Source organism: Tasmannia lanceolata, unplaced genomic scaffold (assembly GCF_043159265.1).
Source record: "Tasmannia lanceolata isolate RefF3 unplaced genomic scaffold, GAP_Taslan_0.1 ptg000002l, whole genome shotgun sequence".
NCBI lineage: Eukaryota > Viridiplantae > Streptophyta > Magnoliopsida > Canellales > Winteraceae > Tasmannia > Tasmannia lanceolata.
This window is the reverse complement of record NW_027518679.1, coordinates 15,926,079-15,952,736: the sequence shown is the minus strand read 5'-3', so window position 1 is coordinate 15,952,736 and position 26,658 is coordinate 15,926,079. Positions and strand designations below refer to the sequence as shown.

Genomic DNA, 26,658 nt, shown 5'->3' with positions numbered 1-26,658 from the left:
CTCTGTGATAGGAACAAGCCTCTAGAAGAACGAGCAACCTCTATCCCCAAGAAATACCTGAGCTGACCTAAATCCTTAGTAGAGAATTCCTTTTGCAAGAAGGTTTTCAAACGCTGTATACCTTGTGAATTGCTTCCTGTGATGATTATGTCATCCACATAAACTATCAACAAAATACACCCAGCTGAAGAGTGATAACTGAAGATTGAGTGATCCACTGCGCATTGTTTCATGTCAAAGCACATGATTGCCTCACTGAATCTCCCAAACCACGCACGCGGAGATTATTTGAGGCCATAGAGTGACTTGCGTAGGCGACACACGTAGGAGGAAGTCTCCCCTTGAGCAACAAACCCTGGTGGTTGCTCCATATACACCTCCTCAGTCAGGTCGCCATGGAGAAGGCATTCTTCACATCCAGCTGATGAAGGTGCCAGCTATGATTAACAGCAAGAGACAGGAGCACAAGTACATAGGGAATTTTTGCAACTGGACTGAAGGTCTCTGTGTAGCCAACACCAAAAGTCTGAGTGTATCATTTCGCGACTAACCGTGCTTTTAAGCGCTCGACAGTACCATCAGGGAGGTATTTGATGGAGAAAACCCACCGACAACTAACAGGACGGGCACCAGGGGATAGGGAAACCAGATCCCATCTATCATTACTATGAAGAGCGCCCATTTCGAGGTGCATAGCATCACGCTAGCCAGGATGTTCAAGAGCCTCAGCCACTGACTGTGGTAAAGACATAGAAGACAAGGAGGAAACAAAGCTCTGGAAGGTACTGGTGAGCTTATCATAAGAAACAAAAGTCGAAATAGGATGTGCAATGGAACGAGATCTCGTACGAGATGCAGTAGGAGAATCAGAAATAACAGAGGAAGGCGGAAGAGAAGATACTTGAGAGCGGGAGAGAGGGATCATCGGCTCAGTAGATGATTGTGCGAGAGGAGGTAGACGAGACTTATCTGGAACTTGGCGCCGCTGATACTGCTGTGTAATTTTAGGTGGAGCTGGCTTCTCCAACGTGGCAGAAGAAGTAGAATCTGCAGAAGCTGGCTGCACGGAAACAGGAGATGACGGAAGAGAGGCAGGTAGATCTGGTAAGGGAAGCGAGACCTCGGACTCGAGAGAAGGGGTGAAAGATGCCGCGCCATGTTGGAAGAATGCCTCGGACTCAAAGAACGTAACATCGGCTGAGACAAACCAGCGACGCAGATGAGGGCTATAACAATGATAGCCTTTCTGTGTACGGGAATACCCCATAAAGACAACGCTCAGACCGGGGATCGAGTTTGTCACGGCCAGGTCCAAGGTGATGAACAAAACAAACGCATTCAAATACACGAGGTGTCAGAGGAAACTGTTCCTTACCAGGAGATAAAATCTCGAAAGAAGAAGCACCCTCTAAGACGGAGGATAGAAGGCGATTTGTTAAGAAACACGCCGTGAGAAGGGCATCACTCCAGTATGCCTTTGGAACACTCATCTGAAAAAGAAGAGTGCGACCTACTTCAAGCAAATAACGAAGTTTCCTCTCAGCAACACCATTCTGTTGAGAGGTGTACGCACATGAAGACTTATGTAGAATCCCATGTTGGGAGAGATAAGATTGAAAGCCATTAGTATCAGAAAAGTATTCTCTAGCATTGTCAGTACGAAGACATTTAATATTGCAATTATATTGATTCTTAATTTTAGAATGAAATGTGCGAAAAGCAAAGAACACGTCAGATCTACTCTTCAGTAAATATAACCAGGTCATGCGTGAGAAGTCATCAATAAACACAATAAAATACCGAAAGCCAGTATTAGACGACGTGACCCTAGAGGGTCCCCATACATCAGAATGGACTAATTCAAATGGACTAGACACTCGACTAATGACCCGGGACGGAAACGACACACGACGGTGTTTCCCGAGTTCACAGAACTTGCACTGAAAACTAGAAAAATGTCTGGGAACTAGAGAAGTCTGCTGCTGTCGCTGAAGTGAAGGATGCCCCAGGCGACAATGCCACTGAAATGTATCCACAGAGCTATGTAAGACAGTAGGCGGCCGACAGTCAAGACGATAGAGTCCATCTACCTCACGACCCGTTCCAATCGTCTTCTCAGTCGAGAGATCTTGAAACAAGCAGTAAGAGGGGAAAAATGAGACAGAACAGTGAAGAGATTTAATAATTTGGCTAACTGAAAGTAAACTAAATGGTGATTTTGGTACACATAAAACAGAAGATAAGGTAAGAGCAGGATGAGGGGAGATATGACCAACACTAGTGATAAGTGTAGTGGACCCATCAGCATGGGTGATAGACTGAGAGGGAGACGAGAAAGAGCGAAAAGAATGAAGCTGAGAAGAGTTACCAGTCAGGTCGTTGGATGCGCCAGAGTCAATGATCCATGACCCTGAGCTAGATAGAAGGGTAGTGGGTGAACTACCTGGCTGGGCGAAACCTGCAGAGGGAGGACGAGAACTGAGCCTCAGATGCTGGAACTCCTCATAATCGGCACTGGATAATGTATAGGCGGAATCCGCTGGTGCAGGAACAAAAGCAGAGGGAGCGGAATTGAAGCAAAAGCAGTAGTAGCACCCATGTGAGCCGAGCGTACCTGACGAAGCTCGGGATGCAGGGTATAGCAATGGTCAATATAATGTCCCTTGCGCTGACAGTGAGTGCAAAAAGAACGGCCACGGCCAGCACCAGAACGACCACGACCACGGCCCGCACGCCCATGCCCAGAGGAGGCCCTACCACGAGGTCGACGAGTACTGCCATCATAGGTCGCGAGAGCAGAACCATAAATAGGAACATATATCACTGGATCATTAGGAGAGTACTGCTGGACGCGGGAGTAAACCTCAGTAAGAGAAGGAATATCGCCAGAACCGATAATCTGCTGACGAAGATGCATGTACTCTGGACCCAAACTCTCAAGGTACTGCACAACACGGATCTGATCTCTATGACAGGCAGCCTCTGTGAGATCCGTGGTAAGCGGCATGTAAACATCAAGCTGCTGACATAGGCCAACGAAGTGACTGTAATGGGTGGCAAGAGGGAGATCACCACGGCGGAAGCGCACCCATTCAGAATAGGTAGAGCAGATCCGACTAATGTTTGCTACACCAGAGTAAAGAAGAGTAACTTGATCCCAGATCCGTTTCGCAGTAGGCAGAAGCATCAATGGCCTAGAGACGTGAGGGGCCATACTCTGCCACAGAAGGGTACAAACAAGAGCATCCTCCTCCTCCTGTTCTCATCGATCAAAGGTGGGATCCATCGTAGGAGGAGGATCACGACGAATGACGTGGGCTTTCCCACAGGCAATAAGATACTTCTCGACGGCTGCTTTCCAAGTAACGTAGTTTGCCCCATCCAACTTAACAGTAGTGATCTGTGGGAATGATCCATCCACAGAGAGAGGTGATGAAGAAGACGCCAAGGAGGGTGTCGGACGAACATCAGGAGCCACTCCTGTGGAAGGATTGTCAAGCACTTCCTCCATAACAACAAGCAAGAAAGAAACAGACAAGCCAAATCAAGACGAATAACAGTAGATAACTAAATAGGTGGGCAAACTAGGACACGCCAAGAAAGCTAGACGCGGCTCCAAGAATGATGGTCATCGACGAAGCTTGATAAGAGGGAAGACATAGGGCACACAGAGGAGCCGCAAAGACAAACAAGAATCAAAGTAGGATAGGAGATGAAGATCTAACACATAGTAAGAGGGAGAAAAGAGTTTTAGGTTTTACCGAGGGATGAAAGGAAGAGGAGGAAAAATGATGTGGGTTGAAAAACTTGGGGTGGGGGGCTTACCTGCGAACCTAGGAATTGGGGGCCGTGGAAACTATTTTCTGGGAAAGTGAATTTGTGGGTGGTGGTGTCAGAAAATATTTTTCAAGAAAATTTGGGGGGGGGGGGGGGGGGGGGGGGCAAATCCTCGTTCCAGTCCGGGCAGAAAATATTTTCCTGAAAAATTTTTGGGGGGGGTGCAAATCCTCGTTCTTGGAAATACTTTTCCAGGCTGGGCGAAAAATATTTTCCGGGAAATTTTGGGGGGTGCAAATCCTCGTTCCTGGAAATTTTTTCCGCAGTGTACCGTTGTGCCTCATATGAAAGTTTGGCCGGAGTTGGGGTTAGGGTTTTGCGATGTGAGGGAAGGGGGGGTTCGGCTATGTGAGGGTGGCGGAGAAGGTGGAGGCTGATAGAGAACCCTAGGGATTAGAAAACCCTAAGGCTTTGATACCATGTTAACCGAGAGTTTAGAGAGAGAAATGAATGAGTTAGGGTAATCTCTCCCTGACTCATATCTTTATACTAAAACATAAAGGAATGTACAAAGTCCTAAATGCCCTTAGGCAAGTTACATATTCCAATACTTTTGTTAAGGTTTCTAGCCCTGTTACATTTACATGAATGAATATCAATAAATCATGCATGTCTTTATTACTAAGAAAAGAAATTACAAATAGATCATATCACAACTAAAATGCTAAATAGCTTACGTATTTTTTTTTGTTGAGGCGCATGACTGGAGCCAACGTCCGTCTCATCTCCTGCAACTTCCTCCACAAAACATTCACCTATATCCATCCAACTTGTGTCTTCGGGAAGCACATGCCCATCTCTTTCCGTTATCCACTTATCGTCTGAGTCCATATTAGATAACAAAATAAGATCAAATTCTTTTTTGGCCCTCCTATTTGAATTGCGAACTCGAAGTTGAAGATTGTATTTTACAAATATAAGTGCATTCAACCTCTTTTGTTCTAGTCGTTTTTTTTTTTTGAATATATCTAGAATAAAAAAGTTAATAAAAATTAAAGAGATACAAATAAAAAGATATGAATAAAAAAAGTAGACTTATTAACATTTACCTGCTCAAATGCGCTCCACTTGCGCTCGCAACTGCTATCAGTACACGTCAAGCTTTCAATTTGAATTGCAAATTTTTTCAACTCGGGACATTCATCTCCAAAGGTGTCCTACCATAAACCTATTTTTCAAAAAAACTAATTATGATAATTTCTAAATACATAAGATAAGAATTCATTTTTACTTAAACAATTTACCTGGTTGCTTTTCTGCCCTCATTAACTTTGCCGTTGCCCGTCCAAAGAGACCCTCTGCTTTCTTGTGCTTTCTTGAACTTATCAATTTGGTTATCAATTAGTACCCTTTCTTTTGAACTTGGAACCATTTTTCTAAGCAATCCAATGGTCTCACCTTAATTTCAATGTCCACGCCATTTGAGTCCTCATACTGAAACTGAGGATTTAAAAAGTAACGTGCTGCGTGCAAGGGCCTATGAAGTTGCCTGTCCCAACGTTCATCAATGATATGCTATATTTGCTAATATTTCTTCTTTATGTGGCCCAAATTCTTTGCAATGACCTCTTTGACTCGGCCCATAGCCTCATAAATGTACCCCATGGCAGGCCTTTCATCTGAATCCACTAAGCGTAGGACTTTCACTAAAGAGGACGTGCATTTCAAACAATAATACACACTAGGCCAAAATGTGGAATCGCCCAACACAATTTCGCTTATCTTGATCCCATCGACTTTTTTGGAATATGGGCTTTTTTGCCAATAATCCGAGGCCAACATCTGCATCAAGCCCGCCTTTCGTTCTCTTAAACTCTTAAATGTCAGGAAGCACGTTGCAAAACGTGTAACAGATGGCCTTGTCAATTCCCCTTTCATATGCTTACGCATAAGATGCAAAACCCAACTTTGATGGCCTTTGCTAAGGTCTCTGCATGGGTTGGTAATTTTCCAATGTCTTCAAGCATCAAATCTGTGCAATGAGCTGCACAAGGAGACCAAAATAATTTTTTCCTCTTATCCATCAACAACTGCCCTGCTTTCACATATGCAGCCGCACTATCCGTGATAACTTGCACTATGTTTTCCTCTCCCACTTCTTCCATCACCGAGTCAAGTAGAGCAAATAAGTTATCTGCATTTTTCTTAGGATATCAGAAGTTTCTACTGAACTCAAAAAAACTGTCCCTTTGGACTATTCACCAAGAAATTAGTAATGAATCTATTTACCCCATCCGTCCAACTATCCGACATAATCGTGCAACCCGTCTTCTTCCACTCTTTCTTATATTCTTCCATTATCGACTCTTTGTTCTCTACTTCTTTTTTGAGGAATGTATACCTCATCTCATGGTAACTTGGAGCTTTAATCCATTTTCCAAAATGGCATATGGATTCAACCATGGCGTAAAAAAACAGGCATTTAACAAGGTTGAACGACAATACATTCGCGTAAAAGAACCTTGCTATGTTTTGGCAAACTCTATCCCTATTCCCTTTCTTCCAAATTTGATTGATAGTTGCCTGCTTTCCTATTTTTTTATCCCCCTTCACCACAAAGTCATCCATTTTTCTTTTCCCTCGAGCAACACCTGCATCCTCTATTTCTTCCCTATCTTGGTAATAAAAGTCTGGCCGCCCCACATCATACCCAGCATCATCTTTTTTCTCTTTCTCTTCATTTTCCTTCAATATCAATTTAAATTTATTAGCAATATCATCCGAATTTTGTGTACAAGTAGCTACATTCTGTTTTGTACGTCCCAAATGATGTTTCATCCTAAAAACACCTCTAGAATACTCTTTCCCATAATAATTACAATGTAATCTTATCTTGTTATTGGGAATGACCGCCGTGCAGTGCTCTCATGTCACATCCACTTCTCTAACTTTAACCATCTTTAAACTACACTTCTAACTTATCAAAGCAATACATTTCAAACTTCTCAAAGCTTCAAACTTCTCAAAGCAATACAAACTTGTAAATTCAATGCCTAAAATGAAAATCAGATACATGATGAAGGAATATCAGTTCTAATAATCAATTTTGCACTGAAATCAGTTCTCAAATTCCAAAAAAAAAAAAAACCCAGAGCCTTTTAATCAGTTTTGGACTCTAAGGGGCCGTTCGGATATGCAGATTTTATAATCCGGGATTTCTTCAAAATTGTAGCTAAGAGACAAGAAAAGAAGCGGACCAGCCGTCGTTTTTGACTCGTGTTTGACTTCTCGCCCTTCTTTCCGTTAGCAAGAGAGTAGCAGATCCTCCCATATTTCCAGGTTGTAGAAATCTCAGGATGCAGGAGAGATTTTTAAAACCTGAATTTCTCACTTAAAATCCAAGAAACTCTGCCCGGACAGCGTGCATCAGCTTGATCAATGATCATGAAACTCATTTACACTGTTTTCAAACTAAAAGCCTGGATTCTAAAATCCACGTATCCAAACGGCCCCTAAATCAGTTCTCAAAATCGAAAACAAATAGGAGCCTAGAAGGGGTTAGTGGTCCTATTTGTTTTGGATTTTAAGAACTGATTGGAGTCCAATCGGTTCTCAAAATCCAAAACAAACAGAGCCTAATCATTTTTGGACTCTAAATCAGTTCTCAAAATCGAAAACGAATAGAGCAAAGGGTCAACCCCCTATCTGATTTTAAGAACTCTAAATCAGTTCTCAGAATCCAAAACAAACAGGGCCTTAGGAATTTGAGAACGAAGTTTGAGTCCAGAACTGATTATTTCCCCAAATTTAAGAATCAAAGAATCAGTTTTGGACTCACAACCAATTCTCTGAATCCAAAACAAACAAGGCCTTAGGAATTTCAGACCCAATTGTGAGTCCAACTGATTAATTTGGGTCCAATATTCAGTTTTGGACTCAAAATTGGTTCTCCAAATCCAAAAGAAGAGCCTCAAGGGTCTTTTTGGGACTTAAAAAAATTGATTCTCAAAATCTAAAGCAAACATAACCTAACACCTAAGTCACTGTTTGCTTTGGATTTTAAGAACTGTTTGGAGTTAAAAAAAAACCTCATTCGCAAGAGGAGATGAGGAGAAAAAAGGAAAAAGAAAAAGTAGAGGAAAGAAAGAGGAGATGAGTAGAAAAAAACTGAAAAAATAGCATACCTTAGTGCTTCAATCGATTGGAAGGTGGTGGAAGTGTGGAAGGAGATCCCAAACCCTAGCTTGCAATCCCAAACTCGCAAGTTGCAATCCTAACTGGCAAACCTTAAATCGATTTGGGGTTATTTTTCTCTTGCCGTCTCGCGTATATACGCTAAAGAGAGAGAGAGTAGAGAAGAATCAACAAAGTCGACTTTGGCTTTTAACTTAAGTCGCCGGGCCCACTTTTTATAACAAAACTAAATCCAAAATGAAGCATACGATTCACAGGAATCGTGCGATTCAAGATCGAATCGTATTTTTCAAGATCTAATCGTACGATTCAACCCAAAACTGATTCTGTAAAGCAATTCAAATCGTTAACTATACGATTCGATTCAAATTGTACGATTTGAATCATAAATGTACGATTTGAATCATAAATTGTACAATTTTGACGACATTGTGATGGAAATAGTAGGCCAATAAGTGGCATATTTGCCCATTAGGATTTATTTCCATGTTATTTAGTTTCTAGGATTCTTATTTATTGCTTGTGGTCACGTGACCTCTGATAAGACCTAGAAAGTAAAGTTACATCTTACTGCTTCCGTGACCTAGTGAGTCATGTTTCTTCTAACTTCGGTGATTCACCACCAACCCGGATACGGCTACGGGAATGGCTTTGCAGCCTGAAATGATAGCAATCAGAGATGACTGCTTGTATGTGGCTGCAATAGGATCCCCCAATGATGCTCAGGCTGCTTGTATGTGGTTGCAAGTATTAAAATTTCTGGGTTGGAAGGTGGATTCGAAATTCTTTAAGAGGCTGATTTGGTGGCGTGAAAAAAAAGGCTGAGAAAGATGGAAAAACTGAGGGCTGAAATTATGTGGGGTTGGGTGATGGTTCGGATGGCTGAAGGAGAAAAAAAAGACTGAAAACAAGGTATGAAAAAAAAGAGCGGCTTAACCTTGAAGGGAACTCGTATGTGTCTTGGATCCTTCGCTCTAATACCAAATTTGATGTAGGACCGGGGAAGAAAATAAGAAGAAAGGGGAGAGAAGTGAAGAAGAAGAAGAGTAGGAGAAGAATTGGAGAAGACAAGTAGAAAAATAGGGGAAGAAGTAGAAGAGGAAGAGGGGAGGAGAACTAGAAGAAGAAAATAATTAGAGGGGAGAAATCTCAATCAATTAATTAATCATCCAAAGTTTTAATTCCTAATACAATGAGGCCTATATATAGGCAATGGAACTAAAATTCCATGGAAAGTAAATAAAAGCCCTAAATCTAAATAATAATGAAAAATAAAACAAGTGGAAGAAAGGATTGCCGAGAGAAGAATCCCTAGTCGTTTGGAGCGGGTTCCAGAGGAATTGTTCATCGAAATGCCGGACTTTGTAATCCAGCACATCCTGGAGGAACTGGAGAAGTGTGCGGCATAGTTTTGCCGGTTAAAGTAGGGCGGTGCTAAAACTTTTTGGTTTTTTGGTGGCTTGGTGTTCCTGTGGAAGATTGCTAGAATCTTATTTCTTGGGGATCTGAATATATTAACGAGGGCTGAAGGAAGACTTGGTATTTGTGTCTATGGTACAGAGTATCCTTTGCTTAATAACCCTACTGGCCTAGGACTATGCTTTTGGCCAGATAAATATGAATTGCTGCTATGTAATGTAAGTTGGGACCCCTTGTCCCCAGTGTACCTTTCATAATATCAATAAAATTGTCATCTTTAAAAAAAAAAAAAATCCTAATGGGCAAATATGCCACTTATTGGCCTACTATCTGCATCAAATTTTCTTCACCAGTGTGACACTTGGGTCATTCATCTGTTTCTTAATTTTTTTTTCTCATACTGTGTTGAAAGAATCAATTCACAATTTACGTTTCTTCATCTGATGCATTATGGACTAACACATGGTTTATATTGATTGTACATATTTTAGATATCTATTCCATTCCGGTGGGCATTTTTCTTTTCTCGCTAGAATGGGATGTTTCAGTAATCCGCCCAGTCCGGTGTTCCATTCCGAAAAAGATGTTATGACTGGTGGAAGAAGAGATTGCATGAGAAAATGATGAGCAATCATCATCTTTAAGCTTCTGGTAGAGTTTTAGGAAATAAATAGATTTTGCAAATGTGTAAAAAAGAAAATACAAAACAATAAAAACAGGGTAAAAAGGGCAAACCCAAAAAGAAAATGCAGAAAAAATAGAATTATTGATTTTTCACAAACATTATGCCCAATTTTGTCCAGAACAAGCAATTTCACCATGTTTCATCAGGAATGGATGAAGCAGACCTGATTGGACTTGAACATACTGGATCGGACCAGATAACTTGATGAAATCTTTTGTTCTGTTTTCTGAAACGGAATGATAGGTTTCGTCTGTTTCGAACGTAAGAAAACTGATTTTATAACTAATTTGCATTTCGAATTGTTGTTTATGGTACATGTATATAAAACACACATTAAATCAGCTTTTGTGCTTATAGTTTCATCATTAACAATTATTTCTGACTTTAAATTACTTTAAACAGGCCCTGGCTAGTTGTTCTTGTTTCCATTCTTATCTCCAGAATATAATTGAGTCAGATGATGCAGTGGTTGAAGGAAGGGTTGAAAACTTGCCTCTTACAGTTGTTTTGGCTTCATTATTGGAAGGTAAAATCTAAAAATCATTGTGACTTATGTTAAAATCTGAATTGGCAGTTTAGTGGTTCATCATGTGCGTCGGCATAAATTCTAAGTGGCGGTTTGGATACAAGGATTTTTTCAATCCTGGATTTTACAAGATTCTGTATTGTAAAATGAGGAATGCTAGACTTACTGGCTTCCTTTCAAAATCCAGGTAAAAGGGTGCCCCATTGGTCAATATCCACTTACGAAAGTTATGATTGAAATTTTCTGTGCCATTGTAAATGGATATTGACCAATAGGGGTGCCTTTTTATCCAGTTTTTGCGAGGCGCTTGTCAGTCTAGCATTCCTTTTGTAAAATTCTAGTTTTAGCTTGTAAAATCCTGGATTTTACAATCCATGTATCGAAACAGCTCCTAAGCGTTTTTTTCACAAAAATGTTTGGTTTATGTGTTTCATGGGACTTAAAAAAGGACATTTTTCTATGGTATGTCGACACGGATATGAGGTGTCTGATATGGCAACCCCTAGAAATCTACAAATGAGAACGCAGCCGTACCCGTACAGCGTACTTACATATAAAACTGCTGATTACTAATGATTATTTGCAACAAAATAAATATGATATTCATTTAACAAAATAAATCTTAAAAATAGGCAATTATAAGTCTCAAAGAAACATGCGATAACCAAATAACAATGTATTCATCAATCTAATCTAGTTATCTTAAGTCTTCAATATGCATCGAGAAAGGGAGACCAATAGGATACATGGGTGAACTTTGCTTCTTCTTTCATGCATGCATATTGGAAGAGGTGAAATTCTTTTGTCTTTTACTATGACTCACCTAATAGGTAGTATTCAACTGCTGAAAACAATGCACCATCAGCTATTGAATCTTTTAATTTAACAAATTTTGGGCCAAGCTTCCTATTCTATTATTGATAGTTGATAGACAATACTTTATAGTAAGGATTGCTTGAGTTGTTATTTCGGCACATTGGAAATATTTTTGTTTGATACCTCGACCTTTTTTGTTTGTTTGAATGGTGACAAATTTCATTCAATAAGGAAGACCGAGGTGGTTTGCCAAAAATTACAACAGAAAACAAATGTACCAGGTATAATGACTAAACAAAATCAAGGTGGTAGAAAATCAACAACTCCAAACCCAATTCCCCACTCCATCCCTAGCTAATCTATTCGCTTCACTATTTCTTCTAATGTGCCTGAAAACAATGGAGGAGCTAAGAGTGCGATCTGAAATCTCATAAAAAAAAGGGGCAAATCTCCATGGCGGAATCGCCAAGCCACAAAGCCATCTCACCGGCTTTTTTTGAATCACCCTCCACGATCACCTTATCCATCAGATCTTTGTCTAAACGCTTAATACACTGGTAAGCAGCCCTAACCTCTGCCTCACTGGCATCAGAAGTCCCAGTAGGACCAGAAAAGGCCCACATAGGCCACTAATCCTAGCAGGACCCGGGTTGCCCAAACTTGACCCATCAAAGTTAATCTTAAGCAAACCACAAGGAGGTGCCTCCCGAACTTGAGCGATCTGGGGGCGCGTCTCTACACTGAAGCAAATCTTCTTCTAAGCTGCTGCTTCTTGGTGTTAGACCTTTTAACCTGCAAACAATTGATCGGATCCTGTTAAATTTGCAGTTTAATTCACTCTTTTATTGTATCTAACGATTAACACATCCTAATAGAAGTGTTATGGAATGTATCATATATGACTACTAATTTTATCATCTTGCAAGACAAATTACTCTTGATCCTAGACCAGTGTTATTTAAATGTTCAGTTCATTTATATGGAATCCTATAGGATAAATAGTTTGTGTCTTGGCTGCTATTAACCAGTGATACCTAGGTATGATTCGTGTGAACATGCATACCAAGATGAACATCGACAATACGAGTGGAGGTATGACTTGGATTCCGTACATTTCCAGGGTCATTGTCATTAATTAAATAGTATGTCCAACAAGTGATGTGATCCAGGGAGGGGGAGATTGAAGATAGAGGGGAAAAGGGAAGAATAATAATAGGTGAAGCAAGAAGATGAAGAATAGAGCGGAGGAAGAAGAAGAAGAAGAGAAAGAGAAGAAGAAGAGAGATAGGGGAGAAATCTATTTTCTCAATTCATTCATTCATTCATCAAAATCTAAAAAACCCTAATACATGAGGGCCTTATACATGCTACTAAAATAACCTAGAAATAGAATAACATGGAAAATAAAATCACTAAAAACTAAAACTTGGAAATAAAAATCCTAAAAACTAAATGACATGAAAAAAAATCTTAAAACTTCTAATGGGCAAATATGCCACTTATTGGGCTTACAATATGCATCATTCTCCCCTTGTGGAAAAGAACTCGCCTCGAGTTCTAGTCCGCTTGGATCAAATATGTAAATAACCCATTTTCGCAGGAGTAGGTCATCGAAGTCACATCTGATGTAGGCCACCAGAATCGGTCCATCCGGATAAGCGTGATGGACTGAAAAAGAGGCAACCCGACTAAGGCCAATCATAGACTGTTAATGGTCACTCATGGTATCTGCATAAAAGATCTCGGCCATGTCAAATATAAAATCCACAGGCATCACATATCCACATGAACACCGTCTGCCAAAATCTCGTCTGTGTCAACACAAAGTCCTGCAATCTGCTCAAAGATATTGCAATCCTCCACAATGTGCTCTCGGTCATCCATCTCTGGTAGTGGTTCATCGGCCAAGATACTCGCCTCTGACTCGCGACTTTGCTTTGTCGACGGGTCAACCTCACGTGGCTCTGCCACAATATCTGCCTCGATTGTTGAAGCGTCAAGCTCACTTTCTAGATGCTCGGTAGTTGGCCCTGAGGGAATCTCAGAATCATCATGCTCATCGACGTCGACTTCATCAACAATATCATTTGACGAACCACTGAAAATACCCATGTTCGTTTCGAAGACAATAGTCTCTGGCAAACCATTAGAATCATCTGTGTCTGGCATACCGTGGGAGTCAGTCATATCTATTGTGGCATCAACATGGAAAGATGGGGGTGGGTAGGCTTAGCATGAATTCTTGGTAGTCATGGCCTCCATAGGAGCCTTAAGCCCAAGATGCTTGTTAATGCAACTCAAGGTTTCTTTCATATCAGCTATCATTTCTGAGTGCTGGTCCAACGTAGCTCGAGTGCGTTGTTCCTAGGCTCCGCGGGGTTGGACTTATCTTTGCCTTTGATGATATCGGTAATAAGCCCTTCGAGCATAGACCTTCGCAAACTCATCTCGAACATCTGGCCATCGACTAAAACAAGGCATGACTAAATCACGACGCACTAGCATGAAGTGTCTCCATTTTACCTTGGCATCTCTGCATACTGTATCCTTGACTTGACGAATGTTCATTTGATGGTCATAACCATAGTACTTATGGTATGCATCAAGAGCCTTGATCCATTGTAGACATGCAACATCATAATCTCCATAGGGATAGAAATAGGGAACCCATGGTGCAGTCATTGTGGGGCAAATCATTGTTGAATGGCCCCCAAATGGAATCTCTGGAAATCAGCCGTCTGATCTGTCCGCGGTGTCAAAAGAAACAAAACGCCTTTTGCGGATCTCAGATCGGAATCCTGGATGGCCTCGATCGGTGGCCGTAACAAAATGGACGGACGATGAAAGTCGCTCAAACTAGTGCTTACGCCAACTGCTGGCTGGTGAGAGTCGGCTGGATAGACTCTTCAAGTCGTCCTGATAAACTCTTGTGTTGACGGCGAGGCCAAATTCCAAGCGAAAATGGCCCTGGTGAAGAGAGAAACTAGAGAGAGAAAGTGTGGGAGAGGAGAAAGAATGATGAGAGAGAGTGGAGAGAGAAACTAGAGAAAGAAAGGTGGAGAGAGAAACTAGAGAGAGAAAGTGTGGGAGAGGAGAGAGAGAATGATGAGAAAGAGTGGAGAGAGGAAGTAGAGTGTAGAGAGTGAAGTGAGAGAGTGAAAGACTTGAGAGGGAAAGAGTGTAGAGAGAGAAAACAATTCTTTTCTATTCTTTTTCTTTTTCTTTTTCTTTTTCTTTTTCTTTTTCTTTTTCTTTTTCTTTTTCTTTTCTTTTCTCCTTTTCTTTTTCTTTTTCTTTTTTCCCCCTTTATTTCCTTTTCTCAGTTACAGCAATTGAGAAATCACTCACGTGGACCACAAAGCCGGGGGGTGGGGGGGTGGGGCGGGGTTTGCCAAGGGATAAGAGGGGGTGTAGAAATATAATGTTACCTTTTATTTTCAGTGACTTGCTGAGCAAGTTAGCATTGTTGTCAAAAGACTCAAGAAGGCAGCAACTTGTCCCCCTCTTTAGTAACTGCCTTTTTGATGAAAATAACTTTAGCACGTAAAAGTAACTTTCCCAAAAGTGTTATATAACCACTCTACTTTCCCAAAGAAACTCTTTCTTTTCTTGTAACTTAAATTATAGTGTACATTTCCCATAGAGAAAAGAAACCCACATTAAGTAGGGTAACTTTCTTTTCTTTCTTCTTGTTTTACTAACCATTCAGGTAAGTTGAGGAGGACACGTACTTGCACCATCCGGACTGACATGGAAACAGGAGCCCTAGAGATGATCGGATTGTTAGGAACACCAAGGCGAGAAAGGGGTGCGACTGGTCGACGGACAGAGAAAGGTTGGCTAAGAAAGGGTTTGGAGGACTGATATGTGGCTGAAATTCAGGGATCTTTTGAACAGGTTTGCATCCAAAACCTGGGTGAAACAACTGGTGATGGGGTGCTTTCTACTACCTTGTTTTGGTTAGAACTATGGGGCTGATCTTATGGGTAAAATCAGTGGCAGATTCTCCCTGAATTTTGGGTGCTGTTCGGATTGTTAAAGAAGGTGGTAGTATAAAAATTTATGGGTTGGAAGGTGGATTCAGAATGGTTAAGAAGCTGATCTGGTGGGGTAAACGGGACAAAATAATGGAAAGATTGAAGGTTTGATCGCCTGAGAGGATTTGAGTGTTTTCAAGAAGAAAAGAATGGGTGGTTGGGTTCTGTCCAAGAAAATTTGAGTGGATTCGTGGCGCAACGGTAACGCGTCCGACTCTAGATCTGAAGGTTGTGTGTTTGGATCAAAGAAGGGATGGGGGTATGGCAGAGAATATGATGGAGAAGGACTCTCGATTGAGGATTAGGATAAACTTCTAGGAGAAAATCTGAAGGTTTTCAGGTGAGGTGGTGGGCTGAAATAAAGGAACAACTCACAACTGTGGGTGATGGTTTGGACTTTGGACTAGGGTTTGCAGATTGGGCTGCTTGGTTGGTTGCCAAATAAGGCTGAGATTTTTGTGATGGTTTGGACTAGGAAAAGCAGGTTGTTGATGAAAGCTCAAAGGGTTTGGGTCTAGGGTTTGAGAAGATGATGGGGTCTGTGATAGGGAGAAAGAAAGAGGGAAGAGAAAGAAAGAGAGAGCTAGGAGAGGGAAAGGAACATAGGGAGAGACAAGGATAGGGAAAGGAAGAGCTTGGATCTTTTGCTTTGATACCAATTTGATGTCAACCAGGGAGGGGGAGATAGAAGATAGAGGGGAAAAGGGAAGAAGAATAATAGGAGAAGCAAGAAGCAAGAAGATGAATAATAGAGGGGAGGAAGAAGAAGAAGAGGCGAAAGAGAAGACGAAGATAGATAGGGGAGAAATCAATTAATTCATTCATTCATCAAAATCTAGAAAACCCTAATACATGAGGGCCTTATATAGCTACTAAAATAACCTAGAAATAAAATAATATGGAAAATAAAATCCCTAAAAACTAAAACATGGAAATAAAAATCCTAAAAACTAAATGATAAAAATCCTAAAAGTTCTAATGGGCAAATATGCCACTTGTTGGGCCTACAATATGCATCAACAAGGGTTCCATGTGAGGTGTTAAAGTCTGCATGCATAAAATTAGCTATTATTGTTTTGATTCATAAGATTTCTCCGATTGGGTGTGTTAAACTATTCCAATCTCTTGTTTTAGCTTTAGTGCAACTGATTAGAACCCCAAATACAACATATTATGATATAATATATACGACATTGGTATTTCAAACAATTATTTACATTTACCTGCTAGGAAGACATGTCATAGATGTCCTAACAGCCCTCACTATTTCTTAGTAGTGAGAGCTTTTTTCGGAAAGAAGTTAAAATGCCATTTTCTCTATGATAAGAGATACAACACCTGGACCTAAACGACTACTATATAACATACATGCCACTTTTATTACCCCTATCCCAAAAAAGACAGCAGAAAGCCTAAATGATTTTCTGCTGTCTTTTTGGTAATGTATATAAGATCATAGCCAAACTGTTGGCGGACTGCCATCGATCAGTTCTAGATGGAATCATTTCTAAATTGCAGTGTGCTTTAATTCATCGATGACTAATATCAGATTGAGCACTGTTAGCAAATGAATGCATTGATTTCTACCATCGAACAGGTAGATCAGGTCCCTGTGCAAAGTTGGAATCGAAAAAGCCTATGATGTAGTGGCATGGAGCTGTCTTGATTACAATAGTATAAGAATGAGATTCACAACCATTTGGAGAGATTGGATGTCTAAGTGCTTCTTGTCGACTAGATGCTCTATCCTAGTTAACGAATCTCCTAAGGGATTCTTCAAAACATATTGAGGCATTTGTCAAGGTGACACATGTCCCCTTTCCTTATCACTATTGTTAGATAACTACATGGTGCAGAGAGAGAGAGAGAGAGAGAGAGAGAGAGAGTTAATGAGAAAGAGATAAAGAGAGACAGAGAGGTGTGAGAGGAAGAGAATGGCGTGAGAGTCTAGAATGCGTTCAAAGCATTCTCTCCCACCATTTGATATATTAATGATAATAATTAACATATTATGACCATAATACCTTTAGTACGTTCAACACTCCCCCTCAAGCTCGAAGGTATATTTCATACATTCCAAGCTTGTTACAAGAATCTTTCAGTTTTGCATTACCCAATGGCTTGGTAAACATATCTGCAAGTTGATCTGCAGATCGAGTAAACGCTGTGCAGATCTCACCACTCTGAATTCGATGACGAATGAAGTGACAATCAACTTCAATATGTTTGGTCCGTTCATGGAAGACTGGATTTGTTGCAATATGAATTGCAGCTCTATTGTCACAATACAACCGTGCTGGAGATGAAAAGCCAATCTCTGCTAAGAAGGATCGAAGCCATATTAGCTCCCCACTTGTATATGGCATAGCTCTATACTCAGACTTTGCACTTGACTTGGACACAACATCTTGCTTTTTACTTCTCCAAGACACCAAATTACCTCCTACAAACGTACAATATCTCGTAGTTGATCTCCTGTTAGCAAGAGATCCTGCCTAATCTGCATCACTAAAACCTTCTACCTTTTCATGTCTATACTTTCTAAAGCATAGACCTTTACCCGGAGTACCCTTTAAATATTTGATAATCTGAATGACAGCAGTCCAGTGGGAAGTACGTGGAGCACTCATAAAACGACTAACCATACCAACTGCAAATGATATGTCTGGACGGGTGACAGTCAAATAGATTAGTTTCCCAACCAGTCTTCTATATCGACCTGAATCGTTCAACAACTCTCCTTGATCAGGAAGAAGTTTAAGATTTGGATCCATAGGGGTAGTCGCAAGTTTCACCCCCATTGAGCCTGTCTCCTATAAGATGTCCAGCACAGACTTTCTTTGTGACAAAACTAGTCCATGACGAGACCATGCCATCAAGACCAAGGAAATATCTGAGCTGGCCCAAATCTTTAGTGGAAAACTCTCATTGAAGAAAGGACTTTAGATTTTGGATGCCAGACTTGTCATTTCCTGTAATTACAATGTCATCAACATACACTGTCAGGAGAATATATCCAGAATCAGATTTGTGACTGAACACGGAATGATCAACAGCACACTGCTTCAACCCAAAGCGCAAAACGACATCACTAAATCGTCCAAACCAAGCCCTAGGCGATTGCTTCGGACCATAAATTGCCTTCTGAAGGCGGCATACGGAAGAACACATCCCCCCCTAAGCAACATACCTAGGAGGTTGCTTCATATAAACTTCCTCTGAAAGATCACCATGAAGGAAGGCATTCTTAACATCAAGCTGATACAGAGGCCAACCACGATTAACGGCTAAAGAAATCAGTACCCGTACGGACGGAATTTTGGCCACCAGTGAGAGTCTCCTGATAGTCAACGCCAAATATCTGAGTGTACCCCTTAGCAACAAGGCGGGCTTTGAGACGTTCAATAGACCCATTTGGTAGGTACTTGATGGCAAAGACAAGACTCAACGACAGCCAACAAGTTGGGCACCAGAAGGAAGATAAACCAACTGCCACGTTTTATTGGAGTGAAGTGCAGCCATCTCAGCATCCATAGCAGCCTTCCCAGCATCCATAGCAGCCTTCCATCCAGGATGATTGAGAGCATCTGTAACTGACTTAGCCAAAGTAACTGAAGACATGCTAGAGACAGGACTGAAAAGATGGTAAGAGATGCTCATAAGTAACAAAATTAGAAATAGGATGAGCCACAGTACGTGATCTAGTCCGGGATGCAATAGGTGAATCATGAGTAGGAGAACAAATACCTGAAGGTTGACAATCCGACTGTGGAAGAGGATCAGTGGGTTGAGATGGTACTTCAGTCGTCGAAAGAACGACCTGGCGAGGTCCCCGAGTAAAAGTTTTTAGTTCAGAATCCACAGGACCTGGCAGAGAATCCACAGAATCCTTAGGGTCCATAGGAGAACTTGTGGCAATGTCTGGAGCACCCACATGACCCGGCAGAGAATGACCCATATCACTAAAGGAACGGGAAGGCTAGGGAGGTCAACATGTAACTGAGGACCTGAGCCAGACAAATAAGGCTGGTCCTCAAAGAATGTGACATCCGTAGAAACATGTCTTTCGAAGGCGAGGGCTATAACATTTATAACCTTTTTGGGTTCGAGAATAACCCAAGAAAATGCACTTCTCTGCCCGAGGGTCTAACTTGTCAATACCTGGAGAAAAATTATGAACAAAACACGCACATCCAAAGACACGTGGCACAAAAGGAAACGAATCTCCAAGAGGATACAAGACAGAAAATGGCGTTTGACCAGATAAAACTGAAGAAGGTAGATGATTACTTAGGAAGCATGCCGTGAGAGCTGCATCTCCCCAGTGAATCTTAGGAACCTTCATCTGAAACATAATCGTACGAATCATATCCAGCAAATAACGAATTTTTCTTTCAGCGACACCATTCTGTTGTGATGTGTGTGCACATGACGACTGATGAATGATACCACGAGAGGAAAGAAAATCATGAAAGCCGTTATCTATAGAAAAATATTCCTCAGCATTGTCAGTACGCAAACAATTAATCGTACATTTAAATTGATTTTCCACCTCAAAATAAAAATTACGAAATGCATGAAACACTTGAGATCTATCTTTAAGTAAAAACAACCATGTGGCCCTCGAATAATCATCAACAAATATGATAAAATATTTATGTCCATTTAACGAAGTAGTTCTAGCTTGACACCAAACATTAGAATGTATAAGTTCAAATGGACGAGACACTCGACTACTAACTCGAGAAGGGAAGGACACACGATGTGTTTTCCCAACTTACAGGACTCGCAATGAAAAGATGGAATTGGAGTTGAAACAAACAAAGACTTCCTAAGCAATATCCACAGGTGGATGGCCCAAATGACAATGCCACTGATAGGCATCCACCGAAGTACGAAGAGCAACACCAACACTAGCCTCATCAAGGTAGTAAAGGCCATCAATCTCACGGTCCAAGCCAATCCTCGTCCCAGTCTTCATGTCATGAAAAACACAATGAGAAGAAAAGAAGGAAATAGAACAGTTAAAAGACTGCGTTAATTGACGAACAAATAATAAATTAACAGGAAAAGACGGAACATATAGAACTGAAGACAAGTGAAGACCCGTAGAAATGGAGACTACACCCATGCCAGAAACAGGGGATGTAGTCCCATCAGCCAAGGTAATAGTACAAGGACCCATAGACGGAACATAGTGGAAAGAAGAGAGAATGTTAGGGTTACCAGTTATATGGTGTGAGGCACCTGAATCAATGAGCCATGGATCAGAAGAACTACCAGAGAGAAAACATAAGGGGCTACCTTGATGCGCAAACGTGGCAGTGGGCTGCTTTCCTTTGTCCCGGATACGGAGAAATTCATCATATTCCGCACGAGGGACAGCCAGAGTATCAGGCGCCACAGATGGAGCATAAGAAGAAATACCATCAGAAGCAACAACAGAAGCATTCACAGTTTGTAGGGGCGAAGTTCAGGGTGTAAATCATAGCAATAATTAACGGTATGTCCATCCATACGACAATGAGTGCAAAAACGGGGCTCACGTCCACAGCCGCCACCATCCCGGCCTCCTCCTGAATCACGACCACGGCCATGTCCTACACCACCATCACGGCCACGACCACGACCAAAAGCACGGCCCCGATCAAGAAGGTAAGTACGCACCGCCCTCTTTTGAGGAGGGTAATTCTTCCCATCAAGCCGGATGGAGTTCATCTGAAGAGGAGCTTCCACAGAAGTATAATGAGCACTGGATGAATGGGATGAAGAGGGAAGAGTGGCTTCAACAACCGTAGGCTGCGATGAGGAATCTTTCAAAGCCATAATAAGCACCAATTTCGACAATCCAAATAACCAATAATTAACAAGGACCAAGTAAACAACCACCAACAATTCGTCCACAGATAACAACAGCGCCACCATCAAGCACAATCAACAATAATAAGGAACACTAACCATCAACCAACAAGAGTCAATAATCTAACAAACACCAATAATCATCCACATTCAGCAGCCAACAACCAACCAACACCACCAACAATCAACAATATATCCACAATCATCAGCAATCACGAACAATAATCATAACCACCCAACATTCACAAGGAACCAACACCACTATCAACAATCGTCAACCAATCCACCACCGACAACAACCACCGAGCATCACTAACAACCAAGTGACGAGGGACAACCGATCACTCTTACCAGCAACCAACAAGCACCATTAAATCTACCACAGGGAATCACCAATAAAGTCTCCAACAGTAAACATCCACAACCGACACTACAATCACCAACACCAACGTACAATTAAATCTGTTAACAAATCACGGTCGCAGGCACAAAGACAATGTTCCGGGACAAATAAAGAGACAAAAATAAAATAAAATACCCCAACGCATAGAAGAAAGAGACCTATGAAGCAATGGAAGATGAGAAAACCTACTTCAACGGCGTGCAAAACGGAGGTCGGTCTTCAACAGTGGGATTAACCGGCGTGCAAAAACGGCGGCTGGGCATCAACGGCGGGCTCCACAGGTGATGGGGTGGGTTTTTACTGTCCATGAGGTAAAGGACAGAGAGAGGCAAGTTTCAGAAGTAAAAAAAAAAGCATAGATGTGAATAGTTTATTCAAAAAAAGGTGATGGGCATTTCAGTCCTCCCAAATAGATGAACAGTGAAAAGAACTCTTCTTTGGTCCTTTCAAAACGCCATTTCTTTCTTAATATTCTTACAAAAGATGGCTTTTTTTTTTTGGTCATTTTCCCACTTTGTTAATTTCAAATTTCTATTTGAATTTTTCTTATTTTTATTTTTATTACAATATATGCTATTGTTTTCTTTTTTAATATGTATTCCACAATTTTTTATGTGTTTTTTCAAAAATGATTTTCGAAAGTTCTACGCATGTTTGCTGCATGTTTCGCATGCATTTTCTACGAGTGTTTCATACGTTTATCATGCATTTCACACATGATTTACATAAGTTACTCATGTTTCCCATGTGTTTCAGAAACATTTGTCCAATTTTTTTATCATGTTTCGGAAACGTTTCCGAAACGTGAGAAACACATTTTAGGGGAAATGGGTTTCCCACCCGCCCAAGGTGTTTCCTTCAACTATGATGGAGACATGCAAAATGATGTACATTCAAGCTAAAATTTTGGGAAATTGCTAGAATAAGCAGAAATGAATACATAAACTATCACATAAGCAACAAATCACCTATTGAAAATAGACTAGGCAACTTAAGAGCGGGGGTGAATTAGGTATTATAAAAATTAGTTGCTTTGAAAACCTTGTTTTAGAAGATCTTACCAATTACTTTGGAGTTTATCTAACATGCACTTGTAAAGTAAAGAGGTTAGGATATTACCAAGGAAATCAAAAGAAGAAGGAGAGTAAAAAGCACACCACAAGAACATGAATATTTATAGTGGTTCGGTCTTCTCAAAAGACCTACTCCACCCTTCCAAGTTTGTCGTCTTTGGGCTTCTCCACTATCCGGACATCACACCAAGGCCGGGTCCAAGGTCTCTTTACAAACACCGAGTCTTTAAACTCTCCAAGGGTCACCACCCTTCTTTTACAATGGTAGAAAGAAAATAAAAGCTTACAAGCCTCTTCTTTAAGCAAATACAAAGGTGATAGCTCAAATAATGACTCTTGTCTCACTCAAAGAATATACCCTAATAAATCTCTCTTGAAAGAATGAATGTAATGACACTAAGAAGAGATTAATGGAAGTTATTCTCATATTTAATGGCAAGAAAATAGTAGGTGAGAGTTAGGGTTTTGAAAATGGTGGCTAGGGCTACTTAAAAGCACAAGAGATCTATCTTTTAGGGTTCTCAAAGTGTTGCTTATATAGTAAGAGAACAAAACCCTAAGTTTTGGCTTTTAAGAGTGTCACGGACGAAGTTTGGACGACCGGCAAAAGTAGCCGTTTGAAATTCGAAGAGCGCGCCAAAGTCCAACCACGGATGTTTGGTGCAGACGTCTGCCATATTCTCAGTTATTTTTATCCAACCTTTCAGGTTTCAGATGGACATCCGCAAATTCCCTGACGACCGCAATTTCCTCAGTTGTTTTTGTCCAAACCCTCAGGTTTCAGACGGACGTTCGCAAATGTCCTGGACGTCCGTAATTTCCTCAGTTTTCCAGTTTTAACTCTTCGAGCTTCAGACGGACGTCCGCCAGAACCCCGGACGTCCGTAATTCCTCTGGATACTTAAAATCATATTTCTTGAAGAAATTTTCTACGGACTTTGAGTCTATTGGGAGTGTGATTCCTAGATATGTCTAAGTCAATGTTATAAAATTTGTTTCGTTTCGTCCGAAATGGACGAAACGTTTCGTTTTCGTTCCAAAAACGGAACGAAATCCTCAAAACTTCGTTTCGTCCGAAATTTCGGTCATTTAGTCTGAAATTTTCCGAAATTTCGGATTTCGTTTGAAATGGATGAAATTTTGAATTTTGTCCGAAATAGCCTATAACGACTAGTTTGACTGTTTTTCGCAGAAATTACCTCAATGCCCCAGTAACGGCTCTTTTGGGTTTTTGACCATTTTAGCCTCAAAATGTGACCGTTTATAGCTGTTGGGAAGGGTATTTTAGTCATTTTTACTTGCACAAACAATAAAAACTCTATAAATAGCCTTTCCCCTACCTTCTTCTCCTCCACCTTCACATAAGTGATTCTCCTTCTCTTTTCTACTTTCACTTACACATCTATTCTATTAAATTTCCTACAAGTCTACACTCTTCTTCAACTCAATCCAAGTCCATTTTGGAGCAAAGGGAAGGCCTACCTTCAACTTACAACTACAAGAACTATTTCCAAAGGCTTGCAAATTACAAGTTACACTACAAATTTCAAGTGAAGGCTTACAAGTTACACTACAAATTTCAAGTGAGTGAAGGCTAATATTATCTTATTCTCGTCAACTCAAGTTCAACCTTTAGGTTCTCTTTATTTCTTTCCATTTTCTTTCTTTTCTTTCTTACTTCATTTGTCCCCTTTTACTTCATTTTTTTTGTAATTTGTTTCCATTTCATTTCTTCTAATTCATTTCCCCCCTTCTTCTACTTCATTTCAGAATGAGTGTGTTGGGACCTTCTGCAGGAGCATCCTCTATTGGTTCGGCACCCGCTAGATCGGATGACCAGGCATGGGCTTACAGTATATTGATTCTGGGTCAAAAAATTAAAGCAACTTGCATATTCTGTGGCAAAGTCATATCAGGTGGACGTATAACTCGCTTGAAAGAACATTTAGCGGCTGTTCCTGGTGAGGTAGCATCATGCAAAAAAGTGACTGAAGATTAAAATATCGAATGAGGCAACTTTTAGATGCAAAGAGAAAAGAAAGGGCTAGGATGAGCGTATCTAGAGCAGAGGTTGGAGGTTTTTATGGCACACCAGACGAAAAAGAAGAGCAGGATGATGAAGAAGACATCGGCACACCATTACCTCAGCGAAGGGGTAAGGAGGTTCTTGTAGAACCGAGTGGTACAAAAAGGAAGAAGGGAATCACAGGAGGGATCAGGAATTTCTTTGCACCACGAACAACCCCGGGAGCCCAGCCAAGCATTAAAAGTGCTTTGGCTACCAAAGAAATAGTGGATAGAGCAGACATGGCGGTTGGCATGCTTTGCTACGATGCCAATCTCCCTTTCAACGTTGCTAGTTCACCTTTCTGGGAACCTATGTTTGATACTGTGAATGCCGTGGGTTCGGGTTATAAGGCTCCACTTATCATGCTTTAAGGGTTCCTAAAGGAGTCATATTCCTCAAATCCGTTGATGCATCGGGCATAGTGAAGAATGCCGATGAATTATTCAATATCTTTGAAAAGATTGTCCGGAGGTGAATCCGGAATATGTGGTGCAGTTTGTAACTGACAGTGAGCCAAGTTATAAAGCTGCTGGGAAAAGACTAGAAGCCGCATATGGTACATTCTTCTGGACTCCGTGCGCAACCCATTGTTTAGATCTCATCTTGGAACATCTGTGCAAATCGAATGTGTTTCCTCACATAGCAAGCACAATTGAGAGAGCTCGGACGATTACAAAGTTCATCTACAACCACGGAGGCATATTGAATTTGATGAGGAAGAAGTTCACAGGTGGTAAGAAGTTGTGCCGTCCTGCTTCGACCAGATTTGCTACAAATTTCATTAGCATATAAAGTCTGGTGTTGAATAGGAAAGCACTTCAGCAGATGTTCGTGTCTGACGAGTATAGTATTAGTAGGTTTGTCCAACACCCACTGAGTGAAGAGGTAGTTAGTACTGTGTTGGACAAATCTTTTTGGGACCAATGCAAGTACATTCTAAACATCAGCGAGCCTTTAGTGAGAGTGCTACGTTTGGTAGATTGGCAGGACAAACCGGCGATGGGTTACCTATATGAGGCTATGGATAGGGCGAAAGAGAACATCAAGGAGAGTTTGAAGAAAAAATCAGATTACATGCTCATCTGGAGGATCATAGACTAAAGATGGGATAGGCAACTCCACTGTCCCCTCCATGCATCAGGATATTTTCTTAACCCTGCTCTCTTTTTCACTGCTACCTTCTCTATGCACAGTGAAGTAACCGGAGGCTTGCTGGCATGCATCACTCGACTGGTACCTGATGAAGGTACACAAGACCTCATCACCAATCAAATTGAGGATTATCGAGAAGCTAAGGGTATGTTTGGAATGAAGCTTGCAATCCGCAACCGAACGCAGTTGGGACCAGGTATATTTGACTTGTTTGTTTAATTAAGTATAATTCATTTTAACTTTCAGTTTCTCAGCAAATAATGCTTTACTATTTGTTACTTTATAGTTGCTTGGTGGGATCAATTCGGAGGTGGCGTGGAAGAATTACAGAGCTTTGCGATCAGAATCCTCAGTCAGACCTGCAGTGCGACTAGGTGTGAAAGGAACTGGAGCACCTTCGAACACATTCACTCCGTAAAGAGAAATAGGTTGGAGCACCAGAGATTGGATGATTTGGTGTTTGTCCATTACAACCTTAAGTTTCGGCAAAGATATACATCGTAATATAATGTTTTCAACTTTCACCTCATCACTTTAAGCTTTTAAGTTTGACCTTTGACATTAAACTTAATGTTTTCCTTTTCAGGGACTTGTTGAGGAAATCATCTACCACTCGTGACCCTTTGAGCATAGACCATCTGGATGTCAT

The 26,658-nt window shown here is 41.0% G+C and overlaps 1 protein-coding gene across 2 annotated transcripts in view; it reads left to right on the top strand.

Annotated features, from left to right (window-relative positions):
• The window catches only part of UBP27 (ubiquitin-specific protease 27), a 53,835-nt gene that overhangs the window by 7,500 nt on the left and 19,677 nt on the right, over positions 1 to 26,658 (top strand). For both annotated transcript variants that reach the window (XM_077381313.1, XM_077381285.1), the window contains exon 3: positions 10,478 to 10,601. In XM_077381313.1, the coding sequence (XP_077237428.1) occupies positions 10,478 to 10,601 (124 nt within the window). The remainder of the gene's footprint in view (positions 1 to 10,477; positions 10,602 to 26,658) is intronic.